A 19,977-nucleotide genomic window follows, 5' to 3' on the forward strand; every position below is an offset into this window, starting at 1 on the left:
TGCAATTTATAAACCAATTTTTATTTTATAAGAAGAAACAAAAATATAATCCATCGTTACACACCTTGTAAGATAAGAGACAGGATTTAAACTCAAACACCTGAACATAAAATGTTTACTCTGGGTACATATATTACATTTGCCCCCCCCCCCACACACACACACACACACATACACACCTCTCTGGACAACCTGCTGTATGTTGTGCAACAAATAGATGTACACTCAAATACCACTTAGTTGTGGGGTGGTTATGGATTGTCCTAAGGTCATGGTTAGTATCTCTTCAAGTTAGGGTTAAAGGAAAATGTGGAAAAATAGGAGGGTAGAGGAATTATACTTTTCTGTTGATAGGAGGAATTACATACCTTTTGCTAATAATATAGGAAAGGGTGAGTAAATAAGCTTCTCTTCTAACCCCAGAATTAATGTTCTACAGAAGGAAGACAGCAAGGAAGAGAAGGTCTGAATGGAGCAGTGAGCTCAGATGCAGGAGATGAGCCCAAGACAAGGGTCACTACACAGAATTGGGTGAGGGAAGGAGAGTATATTCAGGAGCTCGGTGGGCACAGAGTAATGGGAACTGGGCAATTCCAAGGATTGAAATAGGGATAAACAGTCTGAGAAAAGTGACATTTAGAGAACTTGTAGATAAGTGACCCATGATTTGTGACATTAAAAAATGTGACAGTGCTTGCTTCCTGGTCTAGGAAAATGCCAACTCGATGAGGAGGAACAGCGATGAAAAGAGTCAAGATCTTGGGATCAGTGGTGGAAGAGTCCTCAAAGGCATTGTACTCAGATTGATTCTGTAACCCTACAACCCAGTAGCCATTTTCAGGTCTGAATCTGGAGTAAGCATTTGAATAATTTGGTTTTGGGGTAAAAACAAACTCAAAGCTTTTATTTCTATTGAGATTGCTTGTTTTACTGTATACCCCCAGAATCCAAGCAACTTTCCCAGACACATCAACTTCCCAGTAATATTTCCCTGAAGAGAAATTTTGACTGCTCTGTACATCAAAAGCAGAAAAGTTACGTGGGTATACATTCCGAAACATAAAATCACTCCCAATAGTCACTTGTCTGTGATCCTCAGAAACGACAACATTCGATAGATCATTGAATGGATTCAGGGTCAAGTCCACTGTAGGAAAAAAATTACATAGTCAGGTGAATTAAATATGGCACGTATCTTGTGTATCTTGTGACATTTTGAGAAGGAATTTGGGAATTGACTGGGAAGAACATGAGTTAATGGGTCAGGAAGAAGTAGATCAGTTAAGAACTGCTGTATGTTTATCTGTTTGGGTAGAACACAAGTAACTGAGATCATGGGACCTAAGATTAAGCACAACTTCTGAAAAGGGATCAGAACATGAAGATTTGAAGAACCTGTAATTTCTTACCCCAGTGGCTTTGGGCTTCCGCCAGCTCTGAAATGACAAAAGTATCAATGTTGTTGTTAGAAGCAAAGGAGGAACCTCTGATACCTATTCTTGCTCTTGAGTGGGAGGGGAAGCCTCTTGAGGTTGTCCACTGGTGAAGGAGGACACCTGGCCATTCCCACTCAGATGTGTTCACATCTTCAGCACAGGGTATCTATGTCCTCTTGTGAGGCTTATCTCCTCCCTTTTGTCCTCATATAGAAATAGCATCCATTCCTCCATGTGCTCTGGTACTGTAAGAATACACCCTTCCTCTGGCTTTCCTCACCTTTAAAGGCTTGCAGCATCCCATTCAGATCTGGAAATCGGAATGTACTCAGTTTCTTGGAAACAGTTTTTGGCTTCTTCAAGGTCCAGACCTCGCTCCTAAATAAGACAAAATTGATTCCTCACACTTCTTACCTTTTGTCTCTCCAAGACCATTGTCTCTCTCATCTTTCATTCCATTGATGCCTTATCACTTGAGTCATCTTCCATGAAGAGCCTGAGGGGGTGAGAGCCTGACACTGCAACCAGAAGGAATGTCTTCATGTCTACCTTTCTTTTTTTTTTTTTTTTAAATATATTTTATTGATTTTCCACAGAGAGGAAGGGAGAGGGATAGATAGCTAGAAATGTCGATGAGAGAGATACATCGACCAGCTGCCTCTTGCATATCCCCTACTGGGGATGTGCCCGCAACCAATGTACATGCCCTTGACCGGAATCGAACCCAGGACCTTTCAGTCCGCAGGCCGACGCTCTATCCACTGAGCCAAACCAGTCCCGGCCATGTCTACCTTTCTATCTACCCTCTGTGTGACCTTGGAAAGAACTCACGAAGCTCGTGTTCATCCTTCCAAAATGAAAAAGAAAAAAAAAATTAACTCCATACTTTCTACCTCTTAAAATAATACACTATTAGATGTAATGGCGGTACCTTTAAAAGTTGTCTGGTGTCTCTAATAAAAAGCATTTCACATATGAAAGAGTTACTGCCATCTCAGTGGTTCCTCCAGGAAGAGGAAGGTCTCCAGGCAGATGCTTAGTGGAGAGGCTCTAGAACTTGGCTACTGAGAGCTTTAGGTTAGCAAGTGTGGGGCTTCTGTATTGAAAGTCTGACGTGTTTTCTAAGTCTATTAACCCAATACAGATGCTGAGCATAAAATAGAATGTCACTTTCTTTGGGGAATCATTACAAATATTTGAAAAAGGAGAACTTAATATATTAAAATTAATAGTGGTCTGAATTTCACGTGCTTGATGCTGCCAAGTATGTGTTCAACTTTAGACAAATAAAGCCACTTTCCTACAAGTTGCTAATATGTGTAAACAAAAAGAGATTTATTATTGACACCAGGACTAAAAGCCATTATTCCCTGAGACTTGAATCTTCCTCTTTCTTTCTTTCTTTCTTTCTTTCTTTCTTTCTTTCTTTCTTTCTTTCTTTCTTTCTTTCTTTCTTCCTTCCTTCCTTCCTTCCTTCCTTCCTTCCTTCCTTCCTTCCTTCGTTCTTTTCTCTCTCTCCCTCCCTCCCTCCCTCCCTCCCTCCCTCCCTCCCTCTCTCTCTCTCTCTTTCTTTCTTTCTCTCTCTCTTTCTTTCTCTTTCTTTCTTTCTTTCTTTCTTTCTTTCTTTCTTTCTTTCTTTCTTTCTTTCTTTCATCTTCCTTTATTTCACCTATTTTTTAATCTTTCTTTTTATTTATTCTTCCTAAACAAGACTCTTTAATATTTCAAATAGTACTAGTTTGGTGATGATGAATGCATTTAGCTTTTTCTTATTTGGGAAGCACTTTACCTGACCTTTAACTCTAAATAATAACCTTGCTAGGTAGACTAATCTTGTCTGTAGGTCCTCAGTTTCCATCACTTTGAATATTTCATGGCACTCCCTTCTGGCTGGCAAAGTTTCTATTGAGAAATCAGCTGAAAGACTTAATGGGAATCCTCTTGTAGGTAAGTAACTACTTTTCTCTTGTTGCTTTTTAGATTCTTGTTTTGTCTTTAATCTATAACATTTTTAGAAATTTAATATACAATATTTTTTTATTATTGACAGTATTATAGATGTCCCCCATTTTACACACTTTACCCCCTCTCTACCCATTGCAGGCCTCCCCCACACTATTGTATGTGTCCATGGGCTATGCATATAAGTATGTAAGTTATTTGGTTTATCTCTTCTTCTCATCCCCCACCTTCTAAGAGATGTCAATGTGGTCCAAGTCTCCATGCCTTGGTTCTTATTTTGATGGTCAATTCATTTTGTTCCTTAGCATTCACAAATAAGTGAAATCATGTGATATCTGTTTTGCTCTTATTAGCTTATTTCACTTAGCGTAATAGTTTCCAGTAGCATTTTAATTAAGATGTGTGTTTGTGTAGGCCTCTTGTTTGGGACTCTTATTTCTAATGCTCTATTATTCCTAACTCTGTGACTTCCCACCACCCAAATTCCATACCATTACACAGTGTCACCTGTCATCAGCAGGTGAAATAATGTAATAACCAAGTTTTCTATATCTATGATTGTTTAAAATTATGATTTATTCAAGATTACTCATAGTTATAATTCTGTCATCACACAAAAAGGACCATGCCTGGTCTCACACACACACATACCTTCTTATGACGTTAATTATATCCTGGGGAGAAAAAAAAAAATACACATATAAATCAAGAGGAAAGTTGACAGATTTAGAAAATTAAAATGGCTAGTTAAAATTTAATTTTGAAAATATCACAAATATGTTTTAGTATAAACATGGGCTCTATAATATTTAAGATACTCTTCTGCTAAAAAATAATGTGTTATCTGCAATTCAAATTTAACTACGCATCCCTTATTTTGTCTGGGAACCCTTAAAGGAGTGATAAGCCCTCCTACCTATAAAGTTTTACTCACCTTCTTCCTCATACTCCTAGTACCTTTAATATGGCTTGAATAAATAAATAGTCAGAATAAATAGGTGGTGGGGGGTGGGGGGGACTTAGAGATAAGACCCAAATCAACCATCCTAGAGGACTCGTGAGGATGTTGGAAAGGTGTTTCTAAGATCTGGAGATGGAATATATTTAAAAGGCAGAGAGGGGAGCAGAGGAAGCCAGGAGTGCAGGCACACAAACACCAAGACTGACCTAGACACCATTCCAGACCTGTGCAGGGGGCCACTTGCCAGCTGTAATCTGTGTGGGACCACCACTGAACCCTGGAAATGAGTGGTGCAGTACCATCATGCGGACTTCCAGATGTCTGCAGTGAGTGCTCACCACAGAGACCTCCTACACCACGCCTCCTTGTCAGTGCTTCCTGACCTCACACTGTGAGGCAAGCCAGGGGAACTCTGTGCCCCAGTCCCACTCAGGCCTCAGGTCTTCACTGTTTTAACCCAGAGCCACCAGCTGTGTGTCCCTCCTGGGCCCCCTGGACCATGCTGCTGGTGTGACATGGAGACACCTGGCATGCTCAGCCCTGAGTCACAGGACCACCTTGCCAGAGTGAGCTGAAGCAACCTGGCACTCAGACCAGGCCTTAGGACAGCACTGCAAGTGAGCTGCTGCAGAGAGACTAGGACACCATGCTGCCACTGTTGCTAGGTCTGTACATGTCAGAGGGATCTGGGTCCTCATAGGGAGTCGCACACAAGAGGAACTGTACACACACCCCTGCCCATCCTAAGCACCTGCAGCAGACATCAGAGGGTCCAAATCCATGGGAGAGGGGAGTACAACTCAGAGCAAAGACAATAAAGATGTAAGACTCATGGCAAATCCAGCCTCTGAGCTAGGAAATCCACGACCATTGGACCACTTGGGACTTCAACCTCTCAGACCCAAGCAAGGTGCTCAGGGGCAGAAAGAGTAAGAAAAAATGGGGAAGCAAAGAAACAATCCACCAAAGGAAAGAAAAAGAGGAATCAACGGAAAAAGAAATAAATAAAATGGAGGCCAATAACATGTCATGGAAAGAATTCAGGTTAATGATTCTAAGGATGCTCAACTGTCTACATGAAAAATTCATCAACATTTGTAAGAATCAAGAAGAAATGAAGAATGACATATCTGCAATAAAGAACACCATGAAAAGCTTCAACAGTAGACTTGCAGAAGTAGAGGACTAAAACAGAGAGTTAGAAGACAAGATTAATAAAAACACTCAATCTGAACAGCAATTGGGGAAAAAATTAAAAAGTGGGAGAGATAAAGGGAGCTTTGGGGCAGCATGAAAGAAAAAAACCAAACAAACAAATCTGCATAATAGGGGTGTCAGAAGGATAAGAATCAGAACAAACCTATTGGAAGAAACAATGACAGAAAATTTCCTTGACTTGTGGAAGAAAAAAGTCACATAAGCACAGAGTTCCAAACAAGATGAACCCCAAAAGACCCACACCAAGACACATTGTAATTATAATGGCAAATGTTAACAATAAAGAAACATCTTAAGGGCTGCAAGAGAGAGAAAGTTACCTACAAGGGATCTCCCACTAGACTATCAAATGATTTCTCAACAGAAACACACCATGCCAGAAGGGAATGGAATGAAGTATATAAAATGATCCAAGAATACTCTATCCAGCAAGGCTATTAGTCAAAATTGAAGGTGAAATCAGGACCTTCACAGGCAAGAAAAGGCTAAGGGAGTTTATTACCACCAAGCCAGCAATGCAAGAAATGTTAAAGAGACTGTCGTAAAAAGAAGAAATATAAAGGGAATAAGAAACACAGGCATAAAGAATAAAATTTTAAAAAGGCAACAAACCAATAGCTATCAATAATAACCTTAAATGTAAATATATGAAATGCCCCAATTAAAAGATACGGGGTAACTTAATGTATAAGAAAATATGACCCATATTTATGCTATCTACAAAAGATCCACCACAGAATAAAGGACTCACACAGACAGAAAGTGAAGTGATGGGGAAAATCTTTCAGGCAAATGGAAAAGAAAAAAAAAAAAATCTGGGGTAGCAATTCTTATATCTGACAAAATAGACCTCAAAGTGGAAACCATAATAACAAATAAGGAAGGCCATTTTATAATACTAAAGAGATCAATTCAACAAGAGGATATAATTCTGTTAAATATATAATGTACCTAATACAGGAGCACCCAAATACATAAAAATACTTCTAGAAGATATCAAGAAGGAGAATGATAGCAATACAAAATAGTAGGGGGTTTGAATACCACATTTACATCACTGGATAAATCTTCTAGACAAAAATCAATAAAGAAACAGCAATCCTAAACAACTCACTAGAGCAGATGGAACTAATTGACATCTTCAAAACATTTCACCACAAAGCCATGTAATACATATTCTTCTCAAGTGCACGTGGGTGATTTTCAAAGATAAATCACATATTAGGACAGTCTCTAAAAATTCAAGGAGACTGAAATCATATCAATCATCTTCTCAGATCACAATGTCATAAAATTAGAAATAGACTACAGTAAAAATAATAAAAAACAATCAAACTCTTGGAACCTAAATAGCATTCTATTAAACAATGATTGGTTACCAAAGAGATCAAAGAATAAATAAATAAAAATCTTGAAAAATAAATGATAATGAAAACACAACAGTCCAAAATCTATCAGACACAGTGAAAGCAATCTTGAGAGGGAATTTCATAGCACTACAGGTTTACCTATAAAAATAAGAAAAGCGGGTGACAAATTATCTAACCCTACAACTTAATGAATTACAAAGAGAGCAACAAGAAAATCCCAGAGTAAGTAGAAGCAAGGAAATAATAAAAATTAGAGCAGAAATAAATGACGTAGAGACAAAAAAAAAAAAAAAAAAAAAATAGATGAATAGAACCAAGAACTGGTTCTTTGAAAGGATAAACAGGATTGATGTACCTTTAGCCAGGCTCATCAAGAAGCAAAGAGAGAGGACCCATGTAAATAAAATAAGAAATGAAAGAGGTGACGTAACAATTGACTTCACAGAAATACAAAGGATTGTAAAAAATAATAAATAAATGAATACTATGAACAACTCTATTCCAACAAATTGGGCAACCTAAGTGAAATGGATGTATTCCTAGAAAAACAAAATCTTCTCAAATGCTATCAGGAAGAATAAGAAAAACCTGAATAGACCAATAACTACTGATCAAATTGAAGCAGTAATCAACAAACTTCCAGCAAACAAAAGCCCTGGTCTGGATGGCTTTACAGGGGTGTTTTACCAAACTTTCAAACAAGAACTAGCACCTACAGACTATTGTAAAAAATTCAAGAGCAAGGAATACTTCCAAGTTCTTTCTCTAAAGGCAGGAATTACCCTAATTCCAAAACCAGAAAAGTACACTACAAAAAAAGAGAATTACTGGCCAATATCTCTGATGAGCATAGATGATAAAACCCTCAACAAATATTAGAAAATTACATCCAGCAATACATTAAAAAGATCATATCCCATGACCAATTGGGATTTATCCCAGTGATGCAAGGCTGGAACAATAATTGCAAATCAATAAAAATGATACATCACATAAACAAATTGAAAGACAAAAACCACATGATCATACCAACTGATACATAAAAAGCATTTGACAAAATCCAAAACCTTTTCTTGATAAAAAAAAAAAAAAACCCTCATCAAAATGGGAATAGAAGGATCATACCTCAACATAATAAAAGCCATATATGATGCTATAGCCAGCAACATACTCAATGGACATAAATTAAAACCATTTCCCCTAAGAACAGGAACAAGGCAGGGATGCCCACTCTCACCACTCCTGTTTGACATAGTACTGGAAGTGCTAGCTACAGTGATCAGACAAGAAGAAGACATAAAAGGCATCTGAATTAGAAAAGAACTGAAATTGTCATTATTTGCTAATGACATGATATTGTACATAGAAAACCCTAAAGATTCCATAAAAAAACTACTAAATTTAATAAATGAATTTGGCAGTGTAGCAGGATACAAAATTAACACCCAGAAATCTATGGCATTTTTATATACCAATAATGAACTCACAGAAAAAGAAATTAAAAAACAATCCAATTTACCATTGGGGGAAAAAAATAAGATGCCTAGGAATAAACATAATTAAGGAGGTAAAGACCTGTACTCAGAATACAGGATGTTGAAAAAAGAGATAGAGGAAGATATAAAAAAAAAAAGTGGAAGAATACACTGTGTTCAACATCATTGAAATGTCCATACCACCCAAAGCAATCTTAAATTCAATGTAATGCCCATTAAAATACCAACAGCATAGAACAAACTCTCCAGAAATTTATATAGAATTAAAAACAAAACAAATAGCTACAGTAATCCTGAGAAAAAAAGAACAAAGTTGGAAGGATCACAATACCAGACATCAAGTTATATTACAAAGCCATTGTTTTCAAAACAGCCTGGTCCAGGAGCAAGAGCAGACATATAGACCAATGGAATTGAATGGAGAACCCAGAAATTGGCCCAAACCACTATGCTCAATTAATATTTGAGAAAAGAGGCAAAAGCATACAATGGAGTCAAGGCAGTCTCTTCAATAAATGGTGTTGGGAAAATTGGACAGACACATGCAAAAAAAAAAAAAAATGGAACTTGACCACCAACTTACACCATATATAAAAGAAAACAACAACAAAAAAAACTCAAAGTGGATAAATGACTTAAATGTAAGATGGGAAACCATAAAAATCTTAGAAGAATCCAGAGACTGCAAAATATCAGACGTATCTCATAGAAATTTGTTTACTGATACATCTCCTAGGACAATGGAAACTAAGAAGAAAATACATTGGATTACCTCAAAATAAAAAGCTTCTGCACAGCAAAAGAAACTATCAACAAAATAACAAGAGAGTCCATTGCATGGGAGAACATTTTTTGCTAATGTTACATCTGATAGAGGTTTAATCCCTAAAATTTATAGGGAAGTCATACAATTTAACAAAAGAAAGATAAACAATACAATTTTTAAAAATAGGCAAAGGACCTAAATTGATACTTCTTGAAAGTCAATGTACAGAAGGTCAAAGACATATGAAAAAAAAATCACTAATCAAAACAACAATGAAATATCACCTCACACCAGTCAGAATGACTATCAACAAATCAACAAATGACCAGTGCTGGGGAGGATGTGGAGACTAGGGAACCGACCCTCCAGCACTGCTGGTGGGAATGCAGACTGGTCCAGCCTTTGCTGAAAACAGTATGGAGTTTTCTCAAAAAATTGAAAATGGAACTCTCATTTGACCCAGTAATCCCATTGCTAGGAACATATCCCAAGAAATCAGAAACACCAATCAGAAAGAATATATGCACCCCGATGTTCATAGTTGTATAATTTACAAAAGCTAAGATTTGGAAACAGCCTAAGTGCCTATCAGCAGATGAGTAGATTAAAAAACTGTGGTACTTCTACACAATGAAATACTACACTGCTATAAAAAAGAAAGAACTCTTACTACTTGCAACAGCATGGATGGACCTGGAGAGCATTATGCTAAGTGAAATAAGCCAGTCAGAGAAAAATAAGTATCACACAATTTCACTCATTTGTGGAATATAATGTACAACCTAAACTGATGAATAAAAATAGATCCAGAGACAGAATCATTGAACAGACTATCATGCCTCAGAGAGAAGGTAGGGGAGAGTGGGCGGGAGTTGCGGGGAGGAGGGGGGAGAAGGAGGGCGGGGAGAGATTAACTAAAGAACTTGTTTGCATATAATCATAACCAATGATAACCAATGGACATAGACAGTGGGGTGTGAAGGCCTGGACTGGCAGGGTCAGGGAAGGCTGGGAGAGACAATGGGGAAAAGAGGGACATATGTAATAATTTCAACAATAAAGAATTAATTTAAGAAATAAAAATAAAAATCATAGAGGAGGCCTACTATTTCTTTTAAAATATTCATGAGAACACCCCTTAATTCATTATGATTTCATGTAGTTGAGTGACAAAAGGGAAATCTATTTCGTAGACATAATTCCATGCTCTGCAGAATAAAATATGAATACTTAATAATTACATTTCTTAGAATGGATATTTTATTTTGCTCTAGGGGCAAGCAAACTAGCACATCAAGAAAATGTTTTTCTCCAGCCTTCCTCTACTCACTCTATGTACATTCATCAATGTATAAGTGTGAAATAAGCCAGCAGCAGAGAAAGTCTAAAATGTAATTGACTGTTTCCCAGATATTTACATTCCATTTTCCAGAATGGTATTAATATCCACTTTATCACTGTCTTAAAAAGTATATCTTACCTTGAATTCCAATATTGTATTAAGCCAACCCAGTCCATATGCTAAGCTTCTTTTAGCCATCTTCTCTTCCCTGTCATAATATTATTTGCCTTATTTCTTTAAACATGATTTCACCAACAATTTGGTTTCCCGCTTTAGTCTAAACTTTTTCATATAAGCAAATCCCTGGCCTCTAGTTGGCTATACTCCCTCAAAATTTTTTTTTACTCTCTATATTGTTTTTATTGTTATTGTATATAACAAAAGCCTAGCTAAAACTAGCTTAAATTTAAAAGGAAAAAAGAGAAACTCAGGGGGGCAAGCAGAACTTTTGCATTAGCTAGATTTCTAAGAAAAATCTTCTCAGGATCAGTTCTCTCTTCTCAAAATTCTATTTTCTACTTGCTTATATGAACTTTCTTTTCATTCTCTATATGGTATCAAGTTCAGCATCCTGGTTTAAATAATAATCCTTAATATATCACATAGTGGAAAAGAGAATTTTTCTTTCTAGTCATAACAATAACCTTCTAAGACATACAAATCATTGCCCTGAATAGGTCAGGTGCATATCTTAAAATAATCACTGCATCTTTGGTAAACCTATAGAAATTAAATATGCTGATGTACCTAGAACTGAGAAACATATACATCCCTGGTGCTATTAATAGTGGTTTTATCAATTCTAACCAATTGCATGAACTAAAATTACTCAAAAAGTAATTCAACAGATGGTTATACCCCCCCCCCCCAAAAAAAAAAAAAAAAACACAAAAAAAAACACACACACAACTGTCCAATGGGGTCTGCCCTGTGGTTTGTTGTGGATGAGTAGCATCTTTGGCCTCTACCCACTAGATGGCAGTAGAATTTTCATGATCCCTGGGGCAGAGGTGCTTCAGTCTTAAGAGATATTCCAACTTAAAATAGAATTGTTTTTGAAATAGAATTGAATTGCTTTTATTGGGGGGGGGGGGGTTGTTTTGAAATTAAATTGAATAGAATTGTTTCACTAATCCAAAAATATAATAGAGCAAATTTATTTTTGACAAAGATGCCACAATAATTCCGTGGAAGAAGGGAGAGATTTTTTTCAAAAGTGTTGAACTTGTTTGGACACAGTTTAACAATTCAACATATTTACTAAAAATATTTGAGTTGTATATTTACAAAGGGTATATCTTTTAATGCAATTTGTACTTCAAAAATATGTTTTTTGAGGAAGAAGTAAAGACCCAGCAGATGGAAATTGGTTACTTTGCTATTGAAACCAAAGTTAAGAAATTCCTATTCAACTAGCAAAAAAGAATGGCAAGAAGTCAAGCAGAGAAAATTTGAAATTTCCTCAGCTTCCCAATATGTTTCCTAGCTTAAGATTAGTCATGCAGCTAATTCCATGGAAAAAGAATAACTTTGGTACAATTTCTTTATCAAAGTGCTATATTTATCCCATCTTTCTCTAGCCAGCACACACACGCACACACACACACACACACACACACACAAATGAGTATGCATAAGCACATACACATGGTCATATATTCTCATCCCTCACACAGGTATCACATTTGCTACCCCTTAACAAAACAACAAAACCTAACATAGAGATATGAGTTGCTTGAGTAAGCTGAGTGAAGAAATGCCTTACAAATGCTAGATCAGTGTTTCCCAAACTTCTCTCATGATGAGAATCACCTGGTGGAGTTGTTAAAACACAGATTCCTGAATCCCAACTAAGAAGTGCTAAACTAGAATTTTTGGGAACATATAGGTAAAATTGTATACTTAACTAGTGCTCTAAGACAGATTTTATATACAGAGCACTAAGTTAGGTATGCAATTTTACCTATATGTTCTCAAAAATTCTAGTTTAGCACTTCTTAGTTGGGATTCAGGAATCTGTGTTTTAACAACTCCACCAGGTGATTCTCATCATGAGAGAAGTTTGGGAAACACTGTGCTAGATGATAATAGAATATAGCAAGAAATCCTCTCTCAAATTTTTGCATGGCACTTTATAAAATAATAATGTTTCCCTTGTCATTTGTACATTGAATTTTCCTAATGACCCATAAAATGAATGACAGAGAAGGAGCATTTAAGGGCCAAAGGAACTTTTCAATAAGGAAGAAAGTGCAGGGACCCAGAGGGAAAAGAAGCATAATCTCTATGATTCCCCCAAATCTCATATGTAGGATCTCCATCCTAAGTATTACCTGCAGAGTGTCCATTGATGCTTCATACATATGACGTTGGAGATCTGAGATGAGCTCTCTCATGTACTGGCTCTGCTGGACCATCTGGTCTTTAGCCACTGCCAAGTTATCCAGCACATGCACTTCGTTGTCATCCAGCTTTTGCAGCTCCCTTTTCTCTTCTCTGTCCAGGATGCCTCTCATTTCCTCAAACCCCTTTAAAATCCTCTCTCTTTCAGTCTGCATACAATACTTTAAGGATGAGAGTAAAAAGAGGCAGTCAGAAAGTCTAGCTGAGGACCTACTTTTTATGTGCCTTGGAAAGCCAATGCAATAGTCTCCTCAGGCACTTACAAGGTAAAAGGAAGGGAGCCATTTCAGGAAAAGGCATTTTTCCTACTGTTTTCCTTGAGCTGTTCCCAAAGCAATTCCTTCAAGTCTACTTTCTCATGGCCCACCAGGAAATACATGTGCTACCTGGATGAGGCTTGGATAATTATGCCACACTTTATATGGAACTCCTTCATACATATCTCCAAAAACAGGGAATCCTTGGCCTTCCTTAACATTTCTTCTGGCAGTATCAGAACCACAAACTTGATTATAGAAATGGGACATGGATGCATGAATCGCTTTTACATCGGTTCTCTCTTTCTTTGCCTCCAAATAGTCGTTTTCACTTGGGAGTGTCTACTCTGTAACTCCCAACCCTCAATAGGAAAGGAATTGAATGAGGACTAAGCACAAGTCTTCTGGACTCATTAATTCTGAGGTAACAAGGAGGAAAGGGCCCCTTGTGATTGGATAAGGTGCTGCCCATTTTGATGTTTCAGAACTGCCTCAGGAATAATGTGGTTTTACCTTCCAGGTATCTCTCTCTTCATTGATGACAGCTTCCAACCTCTCAGCTTCCTGCTGCTCCTGTGTCAGCCTGTCCACAACCACCTGGAATTTCTCCTGTGAAAAAGGAACCACCAAAGTCAAGCTACGAGCTTTCTAAGCACCTGTATAGAGGATAAATGGAAAAATCAGGGTCATCTAAGAAGAGACTAGAATTTCAGAACTGAAGCTAGGCAACAGGACTGAGAAGGCAGACAGAAATCTGAGGAAGTATGTGTGTCCTTTATCCCAGGATGATGCAAGTTTCCATCTCTGTATCAAGTAGTTCAGATTTCTCTTTTCCTAGAGAAAGAACTGATCCTGCAGCAAGCAAAGTCCTTTCTCCTCAAGAACACTCTTCCCAGATTTAACCATGTTCCCAAAAATCCCGTCTGTTCACGGGGCAACCAGAACTTATCTTGAAAAGTAACTCACTCATAGAACTTCTCTTGGATGTGCATATTATTGAATAAAATGAATGAATGCACAACCATATCCCTCAGGCCTCAGAAGCTGAACCAAGGATATCAAAGAGAAAGCAGCACTCAGTTCTACGATGACAAGGGAAAGAAATAGGATTAAGCAGTAAAGATTTCACTTCAGGTGACATTCTGCCCAATGTTTTCACACCCTGGGGCCTACCTGACATTCCTTGACCACCTCCTCCACGCTATATATTTGGTGGCCTTGGTGCTGCTCCTGGACACAAAGGCTGCAAATGGCCTTCCCATCCTCCTTACAGAAGAGATGGCAATTTTCCCCATGGTGCTCACAGAGATCTCTCCTCTGCTGCTGGTGGGACGACATGTTGGCTTCTCTGATTTTCTTCACTCTGTCGGTCAACTGCTGATTAGGCAGGAGGTTCCAAGGGTCGTATGGGCTCTGGCACACAGGACAGCGGCATTGCCCTCCAAAGAAGCTCTCTGACTCATTGGCAGAGATGCAGGCTTGGCAGAAGCTGTGGCCACAGTCCAGGCTCAGGGGTTCTGTCAGTAGCTGCTGGCAGATGCGGCAGATCAACTCCTCGATTATGCTCCCCTGTGATGAAAAATCCATTGCTGTGCTCCTCTGGCTTCTTCCTGTCCTGATTCCAGAGGCTCTTCTTGCTCACAGACTCCTGCAAGGCTGGGAATATTAAAGAGGGCAGGATAAGAAAGACAGGAATAGAAAGGATACTGGTTGGGCAGACATTTAGAGTGGGACACTTTAATATTCAGTAAAAAAAAGGAAAAGAGACGAAGAAGAAGAGTAGTCAGTGACAAAATGAAGAAGTCCCTTTGTAATAATTTCAAACACTTTATCTTAGTTTATGTCACATGACAAATTTCACCCTATCAAGCCAATACTTGCTGTTTTCTCTTTTTCTACTAGATGGAGGTCAACTTGAGGCCCTTCCTACCAAGAGCTTTATGTTACGCATCCATTAGTCTTATCTATTATTTCTCACCTGCAAACACATCCAACAGGTTAGATACACTAACCCAGTTGTCAGCAAACTGCGGCTCTTGAGCCACATGTGACTCTTTGGCCCCTTGAGAGTGGCTCTTCCACAAAATACCATGGCTTGGGTGAGTCTAGTTTGAAGAAGTGGCATTAGAAGTTTAAATTTTAAAAAATTTGGCTCTCAAAAGAAATTTCAATTGTTGTACTATTGATAATTGGCTCTGTTGACTAATGAGTTCGCCAACCACTGCACTAACCCCACTGCAGCCCTCTGGCCTTTTACACTTGCATGACTTACTATATTTGAACAGTTTTATTGAGTTATATTTACATTGATGCATTTATTTTAAGAGTACAAAAGTTTATAATACATTTATTAAACAGAATAACTATCACCACAATCTAATTTTAGAACATTTCTATTGCTTGGAAACAAGCTTAATGCCATTAGCAGTCACTCCCATTCTGACCCCGAGCCTTAGTGTCTTTACAAAATTTCTTTTTCTGATCAATTCTTAACAGCAAAAAATATAATATACTAAAAGCCCAGTGCATGAAATTTGTGCATGTGAGGGGGGTTTTCCTCAGCCCAACCCACGCCCTCTTATAATCCAGGACCCCTGGAGTATGGTCCCTAGGCCTGGCTGGTGATCAGGGCCTTATGGGGGCTTTTCTCCCCCTGGTTGCCAGCAGCTGACCCACCCCCACCACTGCCACTGCTTGCCACCTGTGTGACACTGCCCCCTCTCCCCACCACTGGTCGCCTTCCTCTGCAGGTGACAAGTGTGCGGTGTGATCTCTTGGCTGGACTGGGCCTCCTGCTGTGGAGTGATCACTGGCCAGCTCTGCACACCCACCACAGCATTGCTAGCTGGTGGCGTGGGCCTTTCCTCTGTGGGCGATTGACCATGGGGCCCCCAGATTGATCATGGTGGCCCACAGAGGGAGGCCACCCACCACAGTGCCGCCAGCTGGGTGACCTGGGCCACCCTCTGTGGCCACCAGCCGGGTGGCCTTGGTCACCCTCTTGGGGGAAATCAAATGCTGAACTCCCCAATCAACCACCCCACAGAGGATGGCCTGGCCTTCTCCTGCTGCGCTATCGTGGGGCAAGGGCAGGGCCTCCTGACCAATAGCATCGCACCCACCTTAGTTGGCCTGGTGCCAGTATGTGTCATAGTATGGTCATCCAGGAGGTCGTCTGGATGGTCATTCTGCTGTTCAGTCATTCAGTTGATTTGCATATTATGTTTTTATTAATATAGATGATCCTTCGAGTCTGAACTCCCTCACTTCACAGGCAGTCATTGAGGTTCATCTCTCCTGCCTTTCTTTCTCATAATAAAAACGTGTTTTTGATATTAAAAGTATCAAATCCACTGCTGCCTCTCAGATTTTACACTTGCTTATCTCTAAATGGAATGATCTCCCTGATGTCAGCATGACTCCTTCTTACATTTTATTCTGTCTTCCACCTCACATGTCTCTTATCAGAATGGCATGCTCTAACTTATCTATTATAAACCACCAATATTATTGCTAGCTGTACCATTGATATGTTTTTCTTGTTTTTATTACCTAACATATAACTTATTTCTTTTGTTCACTGATGAACTCAGTACCTCACACAAGAACACAATGTTTGGTGAATATATAAAACTAGAAGTTCCCCATTCCCCATCTCTCTATAGATAATTAGACATTTTCTAATCAGCTTTCATTTTTATTCCCATTAATTAGCAGTTCTCCAATACCTGAGAAGTGTTTATCTGCTAACACTCCTGAATTGCACAGAGCCTTCCCATACCCTCAAACTCATTCCCCAAAGACTCCTACAGAAACATCAAAGACATAATATTGAGGTAATTTCATCACTAACAATTTTATAACCAGTTATAATTTAGAAATCACATTGGTCTATTTATTTCTTATATATGTATTTTTTATACTATTACTCCATTCTTGAATTAAAAAGTACACATTGGTAGTCACAAAATAGTCATGGAAATATAAAAATACAGCATAGAGTATATAGTCAATAATATTTTAATAACTATATATGATACAGACAGGTATGATTAGGAAGAAAACACTTTTTAGTTTATATGATTGTCTAAACAGGGCTCCACCTCACAGGTTAGATGCTGTACACCAGAAAGTAATACAAAATGATATTGAATATCAACTGTAATTGAAAAATAATAAAGAAAGAAGCCGAAATTGGTTTGGCTCAGTGGATAGAGCGATGGCCTGCAGACTGAAAGATCCTGGATTTGATTCCAGTCAAGGGCATCTACCTTGGTTGTGGGCACATCCCCAGTAGGGGGTGTGCAAGAGGCAGCTGGTCGATGATTCTCTCTCATCTATGTTTCTAACTCTCTATCCCTCTCTCTTCCTCTCTGTAAAAAATAAATAAAATATATATTTTTAAATAATAATAAAACAAAGAAAGAAAAAGAAATTTAAAAAATAAAAAGTACTTTTTCCTTCAGATGTGTAAATAAAATAAATGACTTACAGAGGTCAATGTCATTTTTAAAATAGGTAGAATTGCTGAGAAACATATTGCCTTCAATATTGCCATTATTGTTATCTCCACTACTGCACAGATTTATAAAGACTAAAACAAAAATAGGGAGAGGTTGCAAGAAGTAGATTATAACCAATATTATTGGGATGCACTGAGGTAACAGTGAGATGTGGCTCTCAGTGTAGAGAAAATTCCCTGTTCTTGAACTTTCAGAGAGACAAGTGATCACACGGGAGCTGCAGAGATGGACAACAACCTGATCATCCATCCTTCTTCACCAGCTTGCCAGAGGACTATACAGTTATCAGGAAGGTTGTGCACAACTTCCCAAAAGTTACCAAGACAAGAGTAAAAGAATCAGATCATGGGAAAGGGCAGCAGATGTCATTTCTAGTCTTAAAGATGGCAAAAACAAAAACAAAACAAAACAAAACACACACACACAAAAAAAAACCACAAACAAAAAGTCTCTAAAGCAGCCCAAGAAGCAGGCCAAGGAGATGAAAGAGGAAGCTATGTCATTCAAGCAGAAAGAAAAAAAAAAGAGAGAGAGAATAAAAAAACCCAAGAAATGAGGAACTGGGAGCAAAGGCCAAGGGGAAAGGCCCCCAGGACACTTGGGTGACTAAGACATCTGGCCAGAAATGAGCTGCTCCTCATGGAATTTAGAATCAACATTGTAACTGGGTCAATGTTGATCCTAAATTCCATTCCTGTTTTTACATCTGAATTCCTTGTCACAATGTCTGTTGCCAACTACAGCTAGATGAAGCTTGTTGTCTGAAAGCTTGTACTTTTAAGAAAAAGTTTTTATTTAAAAAAAATAATAATGATAATTTAACGAACAAGTACGAGGACCAGTTTCAAGAGATCCCATCCTTTCCCACATGCATCCGGACAAGGGCTCTCACTCCTGCTGGCCTCACCAGGGCTTTATGAAAAGGAAAAAAAAAACAAAAAAAAAACAAACAAAAAAAAAACAGAGCTCCATCTCACAGGTTTCACTGGAGAATAGGAGGAAGAGATTTTCTGTCTGGGGGGAAAAAATATTCTGGATCAATTTGGCAAGGTAGAGTGTCAAAAAATCAGAATAGGAAGAAAATGAGGGTAACTCAGCCTGGAGAAATAATAGTCCCTCCGAGAAATAAACAAGACTCTGCTCTTTTAAACCTCCCTTCTTTAAAAGTCACTCTTCCCCCAGACGCAGTGTTCATTTTTTTCTGCCAGCTCAAGCAGAGACACCCACAAGCAGAGCAGCCTCAGAACCACAATTTAAGACACCAAACACATTCAGTCTGCTCCCCCAGGAAACTGCCCCACTTACTTTCAGGAGTGGAGAAGATATAGTGTACGTCTGGTCAAGATCCACTCATCAATCCAGAAATGAGTTCTCCACCGAGGAGTGTCTCCACACAGCAGAGTGAGAAATGGAAGTTAAATTCATAGGAGTGGAAACGAAACTAAGCAGAACAAACAATAACAATGGGACGCCACCCTGTGGAACTCTTGGGAAAGTTAATGCTTCAGTATGTTCTAGGACCTATTCCAGCGTGGCACTCAATCACTGTGTTTTTATCCCTTTCTCAGATTGTTCTAGCAAGAATATTTGAATAAGAAGAATGTGAAATCCAATTATACATTCTACAGCTTGCCTGAATACTCAGAATTTCAATTCATTTTTACACCTAATAGTTAAATTTATTCTATAGTCATGTACTAAACTACTACTTATAAAATCATCATCCACAAAGTCTGGGTACCTGCACTTTTTAAAAAATATATATATTTTATTGATTTTTTACAGAGAGGAAGGAAGAAGGATAGAGAGTTAGAAACATCGATGAGAGAGAATCATCGATCAGCTGCCTCCTACCTACCGGGGATGTGCCCGCAGCCAATGTATATGCCCTTGACCGGAATCGAACCTGGGACCTTCCAGTCCACAGACTGACACTCTACCACTGAGCCAAACCGGTTTCGGCTGGGTACCTGCACTTTGTAATGCAGTCTGATGGGGAAGATAATCAGTGATAGAACTCAGTTCATTTGAGCTGAGAGAGTAGTTATTATCTATATACTAGGGACCCTGTACATGAATTCATGCACCTTGAAAGGAACTGTGGGCTGAGAGGCAGGGGTGGACACAAGGGCAGGTCTCAGCCTATCTTCTGTGCCCCCTGCTCAGCCCCTCCCGCTGCAGCCCCTGCTTCCATCTGCTGGCAACCCCACTCCCACCGCTGCCACTTCTATGCACTGATAGTG

At 38.7% G+C, this 19,977-nt stretch overlaps 1 protein-coding gene across 2 annotated transcripts; it reads right to left on the minus strand.

Annotated features, from left to right (window-relative positions):
* Window positions 1-19,175, minus strand: LOC311627681 (E3 ubiquitin-protein ligase TRIM22-like). Of its 2 annotated transcripts, XM_084894226.1 has the most exons (8): window positions 19,040-19,175; window positions 14,385-14,867; window positions 13,725-13,820; window positions 12,885-13,115; window positions 4,050-4,072; window positions 1,717-1,814; window positions 1,410-1,436; window positions 1-1,147 (listed from the first exon to the last, which is right to left on the minus strand). In XM_084894226.1, the coding sequence occupies exons 2-8, from the start codon at window positions 14,796-14,798 to the stop codon at window positions 552-554; spliced, it is 1,485 nt and encodes a 494-aa protein (XP_084750352.1). In that variant the 5' UTR covers window positions 14,799-14,867; window positions 19,040-19,175; the 3' UTR covers window positions 1-551. The 2 variants fall into 2 exon arrangements, with proteins under 2 accessions (XP_084750352.1, XP_084750353.1); XM_084894227.1 differs by lacking the exon at window positions 1,410-1,436.
* Window positions 19,176-19,977: the final 802 nt, after the last annotated feature.

This window comes from Pipistrellus hanaki (assembly GCF_964339955.1).
Source record: "Pipistrellus hanaki genome assembly, chromosome: 9".
In the NCBI taxonomy this organism is placed as follows: Eukaryota; Metazoa; Chordata; class Mammalia; order Chiroptera; family Vespertilionidae; genus Pipistrellus; species Pipistrellus hanaki.

Excerpts from the sequence above, each read along its gene's own strand:
- LOC311627681 (XM_084894226.1), bottom strand. The coding sequence starts at position 14,798 with ATGGATTTTTCATCACAGGGGAGCATAATCGAGGAGTTGATCTGCCGC. Across the intron at positions 1,437-1,716 it reads GATGCTGCAAGCCTTTAAAG|AGCTGGCGGAAGCCCAAAGC; the intron begins GTGAGGAAAGCC and ends TTGTCATTTCAG. Across the intron at positions 1,148-1,409 it reads GGAAGCCCAAAGCCACTGGG|TGGACTTGACCCTGAATCCA; the intron begins GTAAGAAATTAC and ends TTTTTCCTACAG.